This window comes from Felis catus, chromosome B3 (genome assembly GCF_018350175.1).
Source record: "Felis catus isolate Fca126 chromosome B3, F.catus_Fca126_mat1.0, whole genome shotgun sequence".
Taxonomy (NCBI): Eukaryota; Metazoa; Chordata; class Mammalia; order Carnivora; family Felidae; genus Felis; species Felis catus.
Window position 1 is genome coordinate 4,353,231 of NC_058373.1, and position 19,515 is coordinate 4,372,745.

Consider the following 19,515-nt stretch of genomic DNA (forward strand, 5'->3'; position numbering starts at 1 on the left):
GAATGTTAGACATTGGTTTTTCCCTGAGACCCCAGTGGCATGTGTCCAGCACTACCTTTGTTGTCCTTGTAGTGTGTCTGAAGTCCCGTAATAGAACAGTAGAACCACGAAAGCTGTCCTCAGTATCTTGGGATGGGGGATGGAATGACTAATAACTACCAGTTGTTGACCGCTTCCTATGTGAAGTCCATCATGTGACTTTAATGCTTGTACAATCCCATGAAATGGGTAGTCATTACTTCTATCATAAAGATGGGTAGGTAAGGTCACAGGTTGTTAAGTACCAGAAGTCACACAACTGCCAGAACTCAAAGTGCTCTTTGGTTCCAAAACTCTTGTGCTTTCTATTATACCTGTGTTCCTATGAGCAGAACTCTTAACGTGTTGGACAAGAACACCTATGTTAAGGTATTTCCACATACTGCCCTGGGGCTGTCCATCCAGGGGTGATGTATTCCCTAGCTGAGACCCCTCAAAGCTACAGTGTGCCGTGGACAGTTCTGACTCCCCTCTACCTGAGTCTCAGCTCATGAGCTGTGCCCACCCAATGGATCTGTCTCACTGACTTCCCCCTGGGGACTCTGTTGCAGGCAGTATTACTCAGCATGAAGGGGGTGACTGAGAATCTACTTTGGGGAGGCCTGGAAGCAGGGACTCTTAATGACTGCCTTGTATCGAAGCCCAGTGGGTAGACCAGATGTTCTGTCTGAGGATGCCAGAGGCCATGCCCTGTTTTCTCCCACTGTCCTCTAGAAGTCCCCAGGGGATTAACCTGTCCACCTTCTCTGGTTTCTGCCCTGACTGCTAACCAGTCAGGTTATGAATGGTATGTTCCCATGCTTTGTTACTTGCAGGCTCCCTGTTGGTGGGCAGGCTGGATCAGCCTGGAGTGAGAAGGGGGACCCTCGGCATTTTGATTTTGCTGCTGCTATACTTCCAAAACAGCCTTTCTGAGGTGATACTCAAAACAGAGTTGGGCTCCTCATCTGTGGAACATGGACTTCTTGGCCTGGACCAAGTTCCGCTCCTGCAGATCTCCTTCAACCATCCACTTCTCCACTACTGTGTCCCCAGCATGCAACACAGCACCTGGCTCATGGCTTTTTAATAAGTATCTGTTGAATGAATGATGAATGTCGAGCCACTGTGTTGTTAATCCTGGGTAGTTTTGAACTGCAGAGTTCAGTCAAGGTCCTCCCATTCTTCTGCCTCCCACGTGTTTTGATCAGCTGGATGGATGGATTCTTCAGAGATCAGTATCTCTGAACCTCCATAGCTTCTAAGGCACGAAGATGCATTTACAGAAAATTTTGTCATACACTGGAACAGGAATTCTATCGTGGACTCAGGAAGTCTACTGAGAAATAGCATTTAGTGCAGAGATGAGGGAGGGCCTGGGAAGCAGTATGATAATAGGGTGCCTCCTAGGCAGGAAAGAAATTGGGTACAGGGGGAGCATGTGTGCTGACCTTACGTGGGACTTGGGTATGTCGTTTCTTCAGGTAATGAAACTTGTGCAGTCATCTCCTCTCTCTAGAGGAGAAAGGCTCTGTTGGGTGCCACATTGGGTCTGTGGGATCCAGGGTCAGTGAAGGCAGCTCACACTCAAACGATAGCCTACCACCTGAATTGGAGTGTGGTGTAGACTGCAGGGTTGGGGTTCCAGGCAAAGAGCAGTCTGTTGTTATACCTGGAATGAGTGCTGCCCCCCCACTTCCTATCTGTGTGCCTTCAGATGGATTTTGAGCACAAACAACCTAGAGCTAAGGGTTGGGAGAAAGAAGGAAGGGTTCCAAGTATGTGGCCCTAAATCTCAAGCTAGAAATAATGGCTCCTGGTGTGGGTTTTTTTCCATGATTACTCCCAGGAGTTAGCAGGCATCTGACTCTGATGTCTTGGGCCTAGTCTCTCCCGAAGCTGAGCTCGAACTCAGGGTCTTGGCAATACCCACATACAGTTCCAAACTCTTGCTGCTGCCACCATCAGGCTCTGGGTGACTTTGTACTCTTGGGGAAGGCTTCAGAAAATTCGAACAGTGACTCAGCTGTAAAAACCCACAGGAGCTGGCATAGAAGGGTGAAAGTGGAGAAAGTTAACAATCGGTCTAAAAATATTCCTGCTGATTTGGTCTCTTGTACCCTCTGAGGTAGCATTAATGAGCTGGAACCCTCTGCCAGGTCTTCTCTTCCCCGTGACTTCCCTGAGAGCTGTCTGTAGCTGATCCTGATTCCTGCCAGCATGTGAGTGGTGAATGGTGCCTCTGCTCCAAGAAGAGCACACTGCTTTTCTTAGTCACTTTTGGAAGATACAAGTGCCATATGCTTGGCCACCAGGGCTGGAGGTACTTGGTAAACGCCAGACTTCCTACGGTCCCTGAGTTGTGGAGTTCAGGAGTAGAGCAAAGGTCTAGGGCCCTGGATCCCATTGAAAAGTGACTGTGGACTTCTCTCCACACTTACCAGCCCCCAAGCCATATAGGTTAATGCTTGACATCTGGCCTTGGGGAAACTCTGTGCCCTGTGATGGGGAGTGGACTTCAAGATACTGACCTGCAGCATAAATGACCTAGCACTTGCCGTGGATTTTAGATTGTGTAGCTTAAAGAGCGTGCCTTTCTAGTAGATACGCTTACTACTTCAAGTTACGAAGAGGGAAACCATGGATTGCTAGCTTTTTGGCTCCTTCCCTCCTGATTCCCAGCTAGTGGGAATCAGTGCTAGTCACACCAGGGGAAGTATGGTGTCATGGGCTGAGCCAGGAGTAGGACAGGTTCCATCTCTTGAAATGAGGTTCCATCTTCCCTAGAAGCTTTTCCTTTGATCTGTAGATATTCAAAGAACTACCTGCTCAGGTGCCATGTGAGTAGACTGTATAGGGACACTCAGGTCACTCTAGGGAATCTGACCACAGGTGACAGTTTCTAGAAACCTAGCTCCTTCTTTGGGTTGAAGGAAATTTCAAACCACGTGGAAAATCATAAGCCTGTTGATACTAGGTTTTTTTTGTCTTCCCCATATCTTCTAATCAAACTCCTACTGTATTCTTGGCCCTCCCAATGTAACATTTGCAGGAAACTGCTGCAGTGGAGGTTCTGATGTGACCCAGGTGTGTGAATCCTGGGGCATCCTGATTTTTTGTCTGCTAAATGACATTGTCCCTTTCCCTTTTTCTTCTGTGTGGTTAGGATAGTTTTCAGTGAAGCACTCTTTCCTGCTTTTAGTACTTGAATGTGGAAGTATGTACACATAGCTGTGAGGATCCCAGCAGGTTACCGGGAGGATTGAGCAGGGAGGTCCTTCTTCTGTCCTGCCCTTCCTCAAGCACAGAGTAGGCTCTCTTCAGCCTGTGCCTATATGTACTTAGTTCTCTTCGAAGAAAGTATTTGAAACTAGTGGAAGCAGTATTGTCACAATTTGATGTGACAAGTAACTCTACTTCTCTCAACCTCTGTTTTGGTGATGGGCTGGGTTGGGATGAGCTAAGATTTTTTTTGCTCCAGTTCTGAGTTGCTGCTAGGTCAGTATTGTGTCCTTGAGTTGAATAACCTTGATCGAAAGGGTGCGGCCTCAGTGAGCATACTGGCTGTAAGGGATGTGATGTTTCTTTCCTTTTAGTACTGCCCAGCAAATACTGATCACCTGCTCTCTGCCAGATGTTGAGTTAATTACTGTCGGAGTGGCTTGGCATGGTTGGTTGAGAAGGCAGAACTTTGTCCACATGTGTGCCTGCAAATATCCATACAAATGTTTTTGAGGCTTTAAAAAGCTTGTTTAAAAGAAGATTATTTCTTCTTATAGGCAGAGACTCCAAAGGTACTTAGTTACCATTCCCCACCCCCTGGGGATTCTAGGCCCTGTTACTTGTGCTTGATTCTCCTTTTCCGGTTAGATCCGGTTACCTTGAAAGAGGCAGAGAAAGTCAAATGGGAACGGACTAGTTTCACTTCGTGTCATTTAAAAAAGCCTTTTTGTTTGGGAATAATTTCACATTTACAGAAGTTACAAAGTTATACCAGGAATACATGTATTTCCTTTATCTGGATTCTCCTATTATTTTTTTATTTTTAAGTTTGTTTATTTTGAGAGAGAGCGCTAGCGAGCCTGCATAACCAGGGGATGGGCAGGGAAAGAGAAAATCCCAAACAAGCTCTGTGGTATCGGCGCACAGAGCCTGACAGGGGGATCAATCCCATGAACTGCAATGTGAGATCGTGACTCGAGCTGACCAGCTGACTGACTGAGCCACCCAGGCGTCCCCAGATTCTCTTATTGTTGACATTTACCTTTATCATTTGCGCATTATTGTACTTAAATATGTTCATAAGTGACAAAACAGTTCTCAACTCCATTCAACTTAAAGTTGATCTAATAAACTGTTGTTCATAGTCCAGTTTTGTCAGGTAACCCAGTTGATCCTTCATAGCACTTTCCTCTTCCTTCTTCTGTCTTAGCAGGTGGTGTCTGCCCCAAGCAGTAGGCCTTACCTCCCTTGGTTTTTGCTCAGTATGAGCTTACAGAGAATTTTGGTTGTCTTGAATATTTTTCACAATGTTCGCCTTGTTCCGGTCATCACTCTTTCTGAGACTATATTACCACAATCTATACCGCTCTTTTATACTCTATGTTTGTTCCTGCTTACTGTCACTCTCCCTCTGTCCTCCCTACTCACCCTGTACCCAACTAGTGTTTCCCGAGACCAGACTCTTTGGGAAATGTCCTATAGCCGCCTTGCTTTTTTTCTTTTAGGTATTAGTTGCCATTATGCTATAAGAGCTGTGTTTAAATAACCTGCAGAAATAATGATATATCAAAGGTTTTTGGGGCATGGTAAGGGGAACTGATTAGAAGAGTGATGTAGCAAGCCTCAGGTTTTTCTAGATGAGTGCTTCTCACACTTTAATGTGCACACCGACCTCCTGGGGATCTTGTTCAGAGCACAGGTTCTGATTCAGTAGGTCTGGAGTGGGGCCCACGTTGCATTTTTAATGAGTTCCTACAGTGGCAAGGTTCTAGAGAAGTTTCAAGGCCTGGATGATTTAGATCCCAAGGCACTGACCTTTGGTAGGCGAGAGAGCTTTGTCAGTAGTTGATGGTCTTAAAAGGAATTTGAACAAAGAGAGGTGTCAAGAACATGAAGACAAAAAGATGTAAGTCCTGAGTATTAAAGGTAGCTAGTGAATGGTGCATTATAGGAGATACAACTCAGAATCAGAATTAGGTCCCACTCTGTCATTCACTAGCTGTTACTTATACAAATGCTTGCCCTTTGAGCCTTGATCCTTGATCCTCTCTTTAAGATGGGGTAATAGTACTCACTTCTTAGGATTCAGTGAAGATTATTTACCTTCAGGTAGAAGTGCTTCTAACAAAGTGTCTAGCACATGCTATATGTGCAGTAAATGGAAGTTGCTATTAGCAAGTAGTAGGAGCTTGATGGAACCTGGTCCAGACTGTAGAACAGACGATTGACTATGAGCCACGGGCATTTAAGGAAGTGGAGTTCATTAGTGGCCAACATGGGTTGTCATGCCTTTATCTTTTTAGACAGGTATATTATCACATTTAGAGCAGTGCTATAGACCTAATTCCTAGCTTTGACATGGGAATTTGACCAAGCCTCCAGATATCTTTGTGGGCATGGTTAAGAAAAAATTGCATGTGAGTTGAGGTGGATGAATTTGTGGCTTGTAGAACGGAGGCACCACCACAGTAGTGAACGGAAATTGACATGAATGATGAAAGTGGTCTCCAGTGGCACCCAGTTTGCTTTTTGACTCTTTCAAATGCACGTGTTTTTTTTTCTTAAAAACCTTGGGTGAAAGACTCAGTTACTATGGCCTCGATTTGTTGTCCTTGATAGCCCCAGACACAAGACCTCTGGGCCAGCCATCCTCCCTTGAGCTTTTTTCTGCGTGCTGCCTTACTCTGCATTTTCCCTTGACAACTTCTAGAGCTCCCTGCCGTGCTACCCCTTTTCCCAGGGTTAGCACACTGCTTTCTGTCTTGTTGCTCTCTGGTGAGTGCTCCTTCTAACCTCTGCACTTGCTGAGGGCTTTTCCTTGAGGGTACTGCTTTGTCCAGTGGAAGATAGGCATTCTTCCAAGCTGAATTTACCATTTATCTCAGGGTCATTCTTTCTGTTCCTCATTACTAGTTTCCCAGTCCTTTTGTTCTCTGAAGATGTCAGTATTTGTTTTATATTTGTTTATTTTAACCCCAGGCTCAGTTATCACCATGAGTCCCTTTGATACCCATATGGGCGACCTAGCCAATTTTTTAGACTCCACACTGCACGTCAGCCAGTCGGTGGTCACACATTATCTTACCATCCTGAAAGCTCAGTCCTCACTGTTCATCCTGTCTGCCGCTTCACCCCTATTGTAGCTGTCAGCACATTGAAATTGCTGGTTTTCCATTTGCTTCAACTCTGTTGACCTGCTTTGGTCTTTCACCTGTACTACATGACCCGTCACTCACCTCCTGTGTTGCTATTTCCATCAGCTCTTGTCTTGTTTCCTCCTTCATAGCCCCGTATGGGTCCAGTGGAGAGAAGGGCCCGTCGAGTTTAAGTGCTGTCTCTCTGGGTTGGGCCCTGGGTGCAGGTGTGGCCTTGCTGAGTTTACCCGATCAGCCTCCTTTGTCATCCCCCTAGAAGCTCTTCAGTATCTGCCAGGTGCCTTCAGGATGAAGTCTCAGTGCTCTAACTTGTTTTTCAAAGGTCTGTGTAATTTGATTACTACCTCATTATTCAGCACCCTGTGAACTTAGGTTTGTAAAATGTGAAGAAAGAGGAGATCCTCCAGGACATTGGTACCACGTGTAAGGCCGATGTATATGATCCGTTAGTTTCCAGAGGTTTTATGCCAGGTTTTGCAGCACCCGGAAGGGGCCTGGAATAAATCTTCACACCTCCTGCCTTCTCAGGACATGAGCTCAGGGGCTTTGATTTTGTGTTTCAATGAGGGAGGGGCTTGTCAAGAGTATTTGAGAATTTTGACAAGGACTATTTCTGGTGGATGTCAGAGTCCAAGCATTGAGAGACACTTTCAACATACAGTTATAAGCTTGTGCTTAGGAAACTGCTTTCAAAGGCCTAGTTAAAAGAATGTTTCCTTAAAAACACAAAGTAATAAAGTAATGGACTCCTTGCTGTATATGGTACAGCTTCCCCCATCCTCAACACACATGCCTATTAAACTGGCTAGAATTAAAAAGACTGGTCATAACAGGTATCGGCCAGGATGCGGAGGGACTGAAACCCTCATCATTGCAGGGGGAAATGTAAAATGATACACCCCCTTTGGAAACCAGTATAACAGTTTCTTTAAAATTCAAGGATGTATTTGTCAGAATAAAACACACACATCCGCAGTATCCTCTGCATTTAAAGATACACTTGCCTTATCTTTATCTGAAAGGGAGGCCATTTGGCTAAAAGAGAGCGGGCTGGTGTCATCTGGCACATGCACTCTGTCCTGAATGGCATGTGTGTCTGGTTCCCTGAAAGCATGCTTTCACTTTGACTTCATGTTTGGAGAGGTTTATTCCTGCCTCTTGGGACTCAGCACAGCCCCCAGCAGGCATTCAGCCTAGCTTGGAACCGGAGAGGAAACCCACCCTGGTGACCAGTGAGGGGAGCCAGTCACAGCCACCATCTATGAAGCACTTATGCACACTTCAGCACGTTACTTTGGTTTCACCTCACAGCCATTTGGGGTGGATGTTTTCCCCTTTCTTCAGATGGAAACAGTATCGGATTAATGCTTCTTCCCTAGCCTTCGTGCCACCATGCTCCGTGGCAAACGCGTTTATTCCTCCTCCTCATGGATAGAAAGGTGTGCTTTCCTTTGGATTCCTTAATTCTTCAAGGCCATGGGTGGAAAAATGTTCTCTTCTGTCCACTTTCCCTCTCTCATCTCTTCTGGCCTTTGCTTCACTCTTTTTTTTTTGATGTTCGGTATTTAAATGTTTACCGTGTGCTGGGCACTGCTCTGCTGAGCACTTGCCATCTGCTGTCTAGTTACTGAACCTTCCTGATGGTATTATGAAATAGTTGGTGCTCCACTCGTGATGGCTGTGAGAAAACGAGGACTCTGCTTCCCCAAGCACACAGCCATGGAGAGGTGGTGCTGACCTCGGGTTCCATTCCAGGTTTATCTTAAGCCAGAGTGGGCTTAACCATCTGTCATTCTGCTCCATCCTCAGTGTCTGAAGTTCAGGGTGTAGAGGAGAGAGTCTGTATATGCAGGAACATGGCATAAGGGAACTTCTCTGACAAGAAGACATGCTCCTTCTGAACCAGACTTGTGGGATGTGTCCTGAAATTGTGTATTTTAGCTATATAGTGTTAGGTAGGAATTCTTGGGGCGCCTGAGTGGCTCAGTTGGTTAGGTGTCCGACTTCAAGTCATGGTCTCATGGTGCGTGGGTTCAAGCCTCACATCAGGCTCTATGCTGACAGCTCAGAGCCTGGAGCCTGCTTCACATTCTGTGTCTCCTCCTCTCTGTGCCCCTCCCCCACTTGTGCTCTCTCAAAAGTAAACATAAAAAAAAAAAAAAAGGTGGGAATTCTTTGAATAAATGTGTTGGCAGGCAGTAAGGAGGGAGTGTGGCTTGGGCTTCCTAATGGTTCTGAAGGTGTCTCCTGAGGCAACATGGATGTGTGTATTCAGATATTAATAGCAGCTGTGACCAGGGTCCCCATTGGCACATTTCCCAGATACTGTTACTGACCCTTAAGTCTGGGTGGCAGAGAGCAGTTTTGCTGCTGCTGTCACAGCAAGAACTTTGGTCTTCAAAAAGCTGTCCTGTAACTACCTCTAATGGGCCCTGGTTGGCCGTGGTAGGTGTTGGAGATTTGTCTACTTGTTATACTCTAGTGATGGTTCTGCCATGTTTCCAAGGTTGTGCCTTTGTGTATCTTGTTGGGTGGGAGAAAAGGGAAGGACTGTTGACTGGGAAGAAAACGAAGAGGTCATGAGACCTCCTTATTTCTTTTTCTCCTAGTACTGAGCATGCTCCACAACCCACTGGGCAATGTCCTGGGGAAACCCCCCTTGAGCTTCCTGCCTCTAGACCCCCTTGGATCTGACTTGGTGGACAAGTTTCCAGCACCCTCAGTTAGAGGATCCCGCCTAGACACCCGGCCCATCTTGGACTCACGTTCTAGCAGCCCCTCTGACTCAGACACCAGTGGCTTCAGTTCTGGATCGGATCATCTCTCAGATTTGATTGTACGTAACTTGTTGGGGAGTGGGGTGGGCAAGGCAAGTGAGTGTAAAAAGGGAAGTGTGTCTGCCAGAATGCAGGCAGGAGGTGGAGGCCACTGTGTGCGTGTATGGAACTTCTCAGTGGAGAGGAGGATGCCTGTGTGCTCACGGAGCGATCCGTTTCAGGACCCCAGGTGCCAACTCTTTTCACAAGATACTTCCAAGAGTTTGGAGAAATAGTTAATTTCAAAAGTTAATTTGGGAGTCTTGGCGTTGCTCTGTTTCTTGACCTGCTTGGTCATTTTCTTTAGCCTCGAAACTATGTGTATGGTTTATGTACTTTTACATGTTTTACCTCAAAATTTTTAAATGATGGTTTTAAAAATTGCATTAGTAATTATCAGCTAGGATTTCCATCCAGATCAGACTGACTGTAGCTCCCACATTCTCTTTACTGACCCAGGCCACGTCTCAATCTGAGGCTGTGATGAATCTATTAAATGTTGCCTTGAGTTAATTTATGTACTACATGCTCCTTATCCATGGCTACGTGTGACGTGTGTGGCACCAGTGCTAAGTGGAGCTGGCAGGTGGATTAGAATAGATGAGGAATAGGGGACAGTAGAAGTAAGTATATGGGCATGGCAGTGAGAAAGCATCCTAAAATAAAATGCAATATCAGGAGCCTTCTGAGCCTGACTTTCTGTGCTGCCAACCCCACTCCCCACCTGACTGTTGAACAAATAAGAAGGCTTATTTTCCTGCCCTCTGCTCTTCTCTATCCAGGATTGGCAACGTTGGATGTGGCTAGTTTCCCATCCATAGCATGACCTTTTAGGAGGACCCACCTTGTCACCTGTCAGCCTGTCCTAGAATATGAGAGCTGGCCTTGTTTCCACTGCTTGTTGGTTTTATGTTTAGGCCATGTTTCCAGAAGGGGAACCACAAGCTGGTCCCTTCAATGATCTGGGCTGTAGTTTATTCCCCTATAAAATGGGGTTAGATGCTTCTAGTTCTATTTATGTTAATTTAGATGGAGCTCAGTCTTGGAAATTTACTTCATAACTGACTTAATAGTTTGGGATTTTGTTTGAAGCACTTTCTCAGATACCTTACCCCAAAGGCTGATGAAGGGATACGGGCAGACAGCTCACAGAAGAGGTAACTAGAGGCAAAGCCTCTATTTAGGAAATATTGAGTCATTTGGTTTTTTTTGATAATGCAGTATTATTTTTACCTGCTTAAGTTAGTAATAGAGCCTTGACACAGGCTTATAGTGAAACCCGTACTCTTCCACATTTCTGATAGAACATGGAACCCTTATAGAAAGCATTTTGGCATTCTCCATGTAGGAATTGGACAAAAACAAAACCAACACAAAATTAGAAGAAGCTATACATACTTCAGGTTTTTATTTATAATCCTGAAAACTTGGAATGTGTCTGAATGTTTAACAGGGGAATAGGTTAGTGAAATTGTAGCTTGTTCCCTAAATAGAATATCATAAATTAATTAAAAATTGTTATGAAGACTGCCTGGCAATATGAAAAAAAAAGTTGAGTTGGGAGAAAAGAATTTGTTTAAATTCAGTATAATCTTAAAAATGCATGGGAAGAAAGTCTGAAAGAAAATGTCAGAGCTATATGGTATTTTTTTCATAATTTCTGTAGTGTGATTATTTTATAACAAAACTGTCCTTTAAAAACCTGTATCTTCCTTTTTCCTCCCCCAGTCAAGCCTTCGCATTTCCCCTCCTCTGCCCTTCCTGTCCCTGACAGGGGGTGGTGCCAGAGACCCTTTAAAGATGGGGGTTGGGTCCCGGATGGACCAAGAGCAAGCTGCTCTCGCTGCAGTCAGCCCCTCCCCAACCAGTGCATCAAAGAGATGGCCTGGAGCTTCTGTGTGGCCATCCTGGGACCTCCTCGAAGCTCCCAAAGACCCCTTCAGCATAGAGAGAGAGGCCAGGCTGCACCGGCAAGCTGCAGGTGAGTGTGGCTGTCACCCTGTGGGGGCCTGCGGCCTCATTCTGGGCACAGAGAGTAAGTGACCTTAGTTCACAGACTGAACTGTCCAGAAGAGGACTTGGTCGTGTGTTGAGGTCTCTGGATCTGCAAAGAATGGTCTCTTCTGTAGAGTGAGTGCTAATGGGACAAAAACTCAGGAACTTCTTTGAGGCTGAGCAGAGAGGAAAGAGGCTGTGCTCATACAGAGTTGGACCCATTTCCCAGTTGCGCTCTTTTGTGGAGACTGGCTGAGTACTAGTGTTGCTTTTGATTGTTTCATGGGTGGGTGTCTTCAGGAGGAATCCTGGAAGTGATGCCCAGAATTTTGTCTACCTCTCCCCTTTCTAATTCAAAGACCTGTCAGACATAACCCCTGCTGGAGCTCTCTTCCCCTGAGGGATGCTCTGTTGGGTAATGGGTCCACATGTCAGCCTCTAAGGTAAGGAACCCTTAGGTTCTCTCAGGAACCCTTAGCTTCTGTCAATTAAATGACCTTAAACATGTATTGAGTCTATTCTTCATCTTTTACCAGTAGTTCGGAAGTAAATGGGTCTTAATAAGTCATTCTTGACTGAAGCTTCAGGGAGGTGTTGTTCACCAACTGCTCTTCTAAGGTTCTGGAGTTGAGGACTATGAGTGAGTGCTGAGTTTCTCCATCCATTTGTTTCTGGTGGCTTCAGATGTCTGTCTTTCCAGTCATGGAACTGGGCCTGATCTCATTCTCCTCTGATAGTCCTGCTGCCCTGTTCACATAATGGTTTTGGCAACCCATGTTTGTACTAATGCCATTGTTTTTGGAATGACATTACCTTACTCTTGGATGAGGCCATTATATTGATTTATGTTTTTGTTTGCGAAATATTGCTGATGGTGCCCAAGTTCTTGGTGTAGCAACACATTGGCCTTTTAAGGAATGAGCTTCCACGTCATTGTCCTGAATGGAAATGATGGTTCATTTCACTGGCTATCCGCCCCATTGCCGAAGGAGTAAAATGGGCAAGGATTAGCCAGTCCCTACTGAGACTAGTCCCTGATCTGGAAAGGCACAGACTGAGTGGGGGGCATGATTAAAGAGAGAAGGCTGAGCTGAGAGGCCAAGAACAAAGAGGCCTCTAGAAGTTACCAGAACAGGCCACACAGAAGATAGTTCCTACTCTGTCCAGCAAGAAAGGTTTCTTAATGGGGTGTTGTCAGAGAAACTTCACAATGGGTTTAGACAAACTTGGATTTGGTATAAACAGGAAGCAGAGTAGTTGGGGAAAAATCAACATTATCTTACAGTGTTGGCATCAAGGAAGGCCCAGTGTCTGTCCAGGTGCCATGGAGACAGCTCTGGCAGTGATGGGACATGGTTCTGATGCAGGGAGCAGTTGAGACGTTCTTGTCTTTTGGGTTGCTAGTGGTGGTTTTTACTGGCAGTGGTCCTGACTTCTGTGACTGATGAGTTCAGAGTGCAGACAGGAGAACAATAGAATGTTCCTTATTTGAATATTTAGGGAGAAGGCCAGTTTGGACCAGTAAGTCTGTAGAACATTGTATACAAGATTGCTCTGTTTATTTTAAAGTAATTAGAAATTTAAATCAATTAGTGTTGTAAGCCATGACTAGGTAAAACTGCTTTGTGGTTAGCTTATCAGTTATATGTTTGAAAATAGCTTGGGTTGTGATCATTTTTACCCTACATAGCTGCTTTGCCTTTCCTCTCTGTTCTAGTGGAGACAGAAGTAGTGGTTTAGAGTTGTCCTACTGGGCCAACTGGTTTGATGAGGCGTAAGGTTCCTTGCCTTTCCGAATACTGGTGGATGTTCTCCCAGCAGCCAGGCTAGGACTGTGGCCTGTGTAGCTCTCCCCAGATGAGTTCGTCCCAGAAAGGAGCAATGACTTTGTTGACTCTGACCGGTTTCTTTCTCTCTTTGTCGTCTCTGTTGTCAACCAAAGCTGTGAATGAAGCAACCTGTACCTGGAGCGGCCAGCTTCCTCCCCGGAACTATAAGAACCCCATCTACTCCTGCAAAGTGTTCCTAGGAGGTGTTCCTTGGGATATTACGGAAGGTGAGCTGCCTCTGAGACCTCCTACTTGAGGGTGGGGCATGTCTCTCTAGAGCATTAAACTTGGACCTAAACCTGTGGCTCCCATATTGCTTCTGTCTGGTGCTTACACCCATCACCTGGGACCCGAGATCACTTCGGAATTGTTTGTCAAGGGAGGGAAGTCTGGGGGAAGAAGGCCGGTGATCCTGTGCTTGGACCTTCCTGGGGAGAGTGGTGCCTCAGTTTCTGCCATTTTCCATCTCTTTGCAGCTGGATTGATTAACACCTTCCGTGTGTTTGGCTCTTTGAGTGTGGAGTGGCCTGGTAAGGATGGCAAGCACCCCCGGTGTCCTCCCAAAGGTAATATGCCTAAAGGTAATACAGACATGGTAGGAGATTTTTTTTTCCCCTCCCTAGTATGTAATTGCACTGAGGGATGCTGGTATGTCCCAGCCGCATGCTGGTAACATGGTTTGGGCACTCCCGAGCACAGAACTTTGGGCTGACAGCACTTCTCTTCAACCTGGCACATCCTTCTGCTTCCTCTGAGCTAATGTTCCATCAGTCCACATTGACACTGCAGTTGGAGCTGTCTGGGAAACTTCCTCGTGCACTTCCCTCCAAACCTGAACCCCGGCAGCTACTTTCCTCTCAAAATGAGGCGTCTGAAAAGCTTTCCTTTGCCTGCCTTTCTTGCCCAGTTACATTGTTGCCTGACCTAATTCTGAGATCCCTTTGGAGTTGGCAGGAATGAGGACCAAGCATCTGACTCCTCACTGGTCTGAAATGAGATCCCTTCCCTGTAGAAAGGAGCAGGTGCTATTTTCACTCTGCCCCATCTTCACTGAAAATGTTCCGATGAACTGAACCACTGGTCTAACTAGGCTTTTAAAGCAATATCTCCATGGCCCAGCAGGCTGGCCACAGACCTGCCCTCCATCCTGCCCCCAGGACAGCCTGACTCTGCTGACCAGAACATGCTGTGTGCCCTGGGACGGATGGCTGCGTGGTTATGATGGGATCCTGTGTCCCACCTTGCTGGTCCTTTCCTTCACTTGGGTGGGAGACGATGTGCTTCTCCCTCCCATGGCCTGGCCATCTGACACAGCAAAGTGCTTCCATTCAGAGACTCTGCAGGAGTGGGACAGAAATGTGTTTTACACGTGAGACACTTTCTCCTGGACAAAACTCCCTACTGCAAAACCAAGACTGAGGAGTAACCACCTGAGGGATGTTAATGCAGTTTCTCTTTTTATTGGAAATAGGGTATGTGTATCTGGTCTTCGAACTAGAGAAGTCTGTCCGGGCCTTGCTTCAGGCTTGCTCTCATGACCCGCTGAGCCCAGATGGCCTAAGTGAATATTACTTCAAGATGTCCAGCCGAAGGATGCGCTGCAAGGAGGTGTGTTAGCCCGGGGTCCTCTCTGGGTCGGGGTAGTTGGTGCATGAGGCAGTGGGTCTCCCACAGGTGGGTGAATATGCAGGCTGCTGGATGAGGATTCTTGTTGCGGCCAAAAGGCTGCTCCTCCTGTTTTACAGTAAATACAGCAAGATACTCTGTTGTGTTAGAAAAACAAAAATCTTTGGTCCTCAATGGTGTATGTGTGCTCCTGCCTGTGGTGATCAGGCTGTGTCCCAGCCCTTACTCCAGCCAACACTTCTGTCCCAAACCTCTAGTCTTAGAAATGAAAACAACAGCTTTCTCCACTTGGGTTTAACTGATAATCTACAGCTGTTTCTCCCTAGACCTGCCCTCAGGCTGTGCCTTGCAACCTTCCTGTCTCTGGTGGGTAAATTCCTCTTCGGCCCACACCATCTGTGGATCACCTCTGCACTCCCATTCGGGGCTTCATTAGCTGTGTACGTTCCTCCATACACTTCTCTCTCCTTTTGCCTCTCCTGCTCCTGGCCGTGTCTGCCTGTGCCCTGAGCATCATGGGTCTCTAGCATAGGTACTCTACCTGCAGCCCTCACTGCACGTTCCTGAGCCCTGTCTCAGACTTACTGAATCAGTTTGGGAGGAGCTACAGATTCTCCACTTTGGACCACGCTCCCCAATGGTTCTAGCAGTTGATGCTTGAAAACCACTTGTCAGAGGAAGTTTGGCGTTGAGGAATCAGTGTTGTTGCTTTTTTGTAATGTGGTTCCAGAGAACATCACTTTCGTGACACTGGACTAGATATTTAATATATCTGAAACTTCATTTCCTTGTCTATACAAGGGAAACGTGAAATGCCTATTTTAATAAAAAGATCAGCAGTTGCCAGGGGTCAGGGGGAAGGGAGGGATGCATAGGTGGAGCACAGGGGATTTTTAGGGCAGTGAAACTACTCTGTTGTAATGGTGCAATCATGTCATCACACATTTGTGGAAACTCCTAGAATGTACAACAGACACCAAGACTGAACTCTAAACCATGGACTTGGGAGCTAGTGATGTATTGATAAAGGTTTACTGCTTGTAGCAAAGGTACCTCTCTGGTGGGGGATGCTAATATCAGGGGAGGCTGTGCATGCGGTGAGGCGGCAAGGATATGGGGACTCTGTACTGTCAGCTCAATTTTGCTGTGAACCCTAAAACTGCTCCAGAAAGTAAAATCTGTAGGGTAAAGGGCGGAGGGGGAGCTACTGAGATGGTCACATCGGATTTAAAATAAATAATGGAAGTAACAAAGCTGACTCTTTGTTTTATAGATGTTTCCTGGTATTAGTTCACATTCTTAGTGACAGGGTAAGTTTGTCTTCCTGCTGCACAGAGACCCACCACACTGCTTTCCTCAGTGCGGCACTGCTGTCTTGTCGCTGTGTGGGGCCTGTGTTGCTCTCCCACCTTGTTACACTCCAGGGCTTGGTTAACACGCTCCTTCGTCCCTGTCCCCTGCTTTCACAGGGAGAGGCTGCCACGGCCATACCACAGACCCCCTGAGCCGCCTCCGTGCCTCTGCTGACAACTTCCTTGTCTCCTGTTCTGCCGCATCCCCTTGCAGTGATTACATGTCTGTCTTTGATGTGCTGGCTGTAGGCTGTCCTGGTTCTCCTTTGCTCTCAGACACTAAACTTCCTTGTGTCTCCTCCCTGCCCCCAGTGCGGTCGGCATTGAACTCCCTCCTCTTCTCATCTCTCCCTGTCACTTAAACGACTCACTCCTGTGGCTCTCTTCTCACTTTTAGACCCAGACTCATGTCCTCCATGAGCCCCACCTTCCCATGGGGCCTTTCTTGAGGATGCCCTATAATCCTAGACTCTTGTGTTCAGTGTAAGGAAAAGCTTGGAAAGCTTGCTGGCCCTTGGGATATAGACCAAGACTGCGATACTTGTCCATGGGGGTGGAAGAAGCAGAATTGGCTTTTCATCTTCCAGTGAAGTGAGCTCCCCCCAGTCAGATGCTCATTAAGGTCTTTTAGGCCTGGACCCCATCAGCGCCGATTCTTCGCTTTCCCACCATGCCCAGGCGGCCTGACCCCTCTGTTGAAGAATCTTCTTGGTCTTGGCCTGTTGTGTGCCCAGTGCCACCAGCCTCCTCCACGTCTTTCTCAACCTGTCCTCCCAGCTACTGGTTTCTGCCTCCGGTCTCTTTCTGCTTTGAGACTTGTTGGATTTTCACAGATCTACCTTTCCAAAAACAGCATTCGTCTGTCCGCTCCCTTCCTTGTGGAGTTCTCTACCTGCTATGCCAGAGTTTGTTCTAGGCTCAGGGGACTCAGAGGTAAAGGACCCAGTCAGCTCTTGCCCTGGTGTGTCGCTGCTCTGTTAGACTGCCATCTGCATCTCTCTGGTCACTTCACTGCTCCTGGCACGCCTGCTGATGCGCACATTGGGTCAGGAGCTGTCTCACAGTGGTACCTCGAGTATCCCCACTCCCTGTCCTTCCAGCTCTGTCCTTCAGTTTCTGAGTCCTTCATGATCTCTGTTCATCAGTGACTGTGGTCCTCTGCTGGAACCACACGGTTGAAGGTTGTGACAGAGTGCTAGGTTCCTGGGTGTGACTGTTGGGTACCATTGTGCTTGTTCTCCAGGGTGAGTGACTGCTCTTGCGCTTCTTTTCCCCATTTTGGACACAAAGACTCAGTAAAATGCAGCTTTGGTTGGGTCTGGTGAGGTGACTGCCAAGTGCCTGTGTGCCTGGGACTGGGCAGTACACCTCCCCCACTAGATGGGTCTTGGCAGTCCGTTTGAGCATCTCCCGAGCATGCGCCTCACGGTACAAGAACCTGTCTCTCTCTGGCTCCTGGCCGGGGCTGATCCACCTTTGGGTGGTTTCCAGGTGCAGGTGATCCCCTGGGTCTTGGCTGACAGCAACTTTGTCCGGAGCCCATCTCAGAGACTTGACCCCAGCAGGACGGTGTTTGTTGGTGCCCTGCACGGGATGCTCAACGCCGAGGCCCTGGCAGCCATCTTGAACGACCTATTTGGTGGAGTGGTGTATGCTGGGATTGACACAGATAAGCACAAGTATCCCATTGGTAAGTGTCCCACTTCTGTGTGGGAAAGCTTGGTGGCCCCTGGGACTGTGCTAGACCAAGACTGTAATACTTCCCATGGGAATGGAGAGGGAGCCTGACCCAGGTCTGCAGATGAGCATAGATGAGCAGCATAGCATCTTTTTCTAGATAAGCCACCAGTACTGACCGTCTGTGCCTACCTCTCTCCCTACCACTTCCCTTGAACGGGGAGAAAGCGGTAGGGGAACATAGGAAGTGATAGGAGGGGAAAATGACATAGGAGCTTTACTTGGAAACTAAACCAGTCTGGGACAGACAACAGGTAATCTTTCATTAAAAGGCCAGGACTTCCCTGAACTTGCCTGTTTTTGTTGTTGTTGTTGTTAAGAGTTCTTGAAAAGTGGCCTTGTCTCTAGGGTCAGAGACCAGGGTCAGGCTGAGGGACGACACCGATTGACTCGAGCAACAGCATATAGTCATGGCCTGTGGCGTCCTAGCTTAGGGGAGTCTGCGGGCCTAAATGCTGGGTTTTGGGTCAGCCCCCCTGGGAAAGGAGATTCATTCCCCAGTCCTAGCAGAGTGACCTTGGTGGTGGAGTTCGGAGGGGGAGCAGAGCCTGAACTTTTTGATCAAGACCTGGTTAACCCACTTCCCCAGATGCTTAGTCTGCCCACCCACACTGAATCTGATCAGGAAGGAGCACCGTGTGCTCATCAGTGCTGTGCTGCAGACTAAGGACAGGGAGTCAGAGGCTGCGGGGGCAGGGGCAGCATTAGTCAGGATGAGGCTGCCTCCTGGACCGGAGGGGTGCCTGCTGCGTCACCTGTACACAGGTGTTCTTTGTGTATCTGCCTGTGCCAGAGGGGTCTCTTCCTTCCCGCTTCTTTTTGTTTGTTTTCTTGTGAGTTTTGTTCTTTTTGTTGTTTTTGAGAGAGATGTGTGACTGGGGTGGGGCAGAGGGGGAGAGAGGGAAAGAGAGAATCTTACGCAGGGTCCACGCTCAGCATGGAGCTGGATGTAGGGCTCCATTCCACAAACCTAGGATCCTGACCTGAGCCAGAATCAAGAGTCAGATACTCGACCTACTGAGTCACCAGGCGCCCCTCTTTCCTCCCCAAAGCAGTCTGTGAATCCCTCCCCATTCCTGAGTGGTTTGTGCCACCGTGGTCTATAACTACACTGTCCGATAAGTGTGGTTGCTGTGTGTTTAAAATACAGCTAGTGCCACATGTTGAAATGATAATATTTTGGATATATTGGGTTAAATAAATTATAAAAATTCCACCACTTTTCACTTAAATGTGGCTTTTGGAGACTTAAAATTATGTATCTCCTATTATATTTCTGTCTCACGGCACTGGTCTAGAAACCGGGTATCTTCAGTGTTGACAAGCAGCATTTGGGAGAATTTGGGTAGAAGGGAGGTTTGTTCTCTTGTTCTAGGATCTGGTCGTGTGACTTTCAATAACCAACGCAGTTACCTGAAAGCAGTCAGCGCTGCTTTTGTGGAGATCAAAACCACCAAGTTCACCAAGAAGGTGAGTGTGCTGGTCTGTACCTTTACTCTGAGCCTTTACTTACTACCCAGGGCAGGCCTGAGACCAAAGCTGTTTGTGTGCTGTGGGTGCCCAGGCAGTGGGTCAAGCTCCTGGGCACTCAGGTGAAGGCTGGGGTTGGGAGTAGCTTGGCGATGGCAGGCTCAGGAGGGAGAGAAGCTGGGATTGTTGAGCCTTTTCAGTATGTGGGGTGTCTTCCCTCACTGAGTATTTGACTGGCATCTCTGGGCAGCTGGCTTCCCATTCTCCAACCTGACCTGCGTCCTCTGAATGCTTA

At 47.3% G+C, this 19,515-nt stretch overlaps 1 protein-coding gene across 14 annotated transcripts in view; it reads left to right on the forward strand.

Moving 5' to 3' along the window:
* Positions 1-19,515, forward strand: part of CPEB1 (cytoplasmic polyadenylation element binding protein 1) — a 92,024-nt gene that overhangs the window by 68,942 nt on the left and 3,567 nt on the right. For 11 of the 14 annotated variants that reach the window (XM_019831822.3, XM_023254879.2, XM_019831819.3 and 8 more), the window contains 7 exons: positions 9,005-9,231; positions 10,940-11,192; positions 13,149-13,262; positions 13,512-13,616; positions 14,507-14,643; positions 17,505-17,703; positions 19,126-19,220. In XM_019831822.3, the coding sequence (XP_019687381.1) occupies positions 9,005-9,231; positions 10,940-11,192; positions 13,149-13,262; positions 13,512-13,616; positions 14,507-14,643; positions 17,505-17,703; positions 19,126-19,220 (1,130 nt within the window). Of the gene's footprint in view, positions 1-9,004; positions 9,232-10,939; positions 11,193-13,148; positions 13,263-13,511; positions 13,617-14,506; positions 14,644-15,934; positions 15,980-17,504; positions 17,704-19,125; positions 19,221-19,515 lie in introns of those variants that run through there. The other 3 variants (XM_011282776.4, XM_011282777.4, XM_023254883.2) reach the window with 2 other exon arrangements.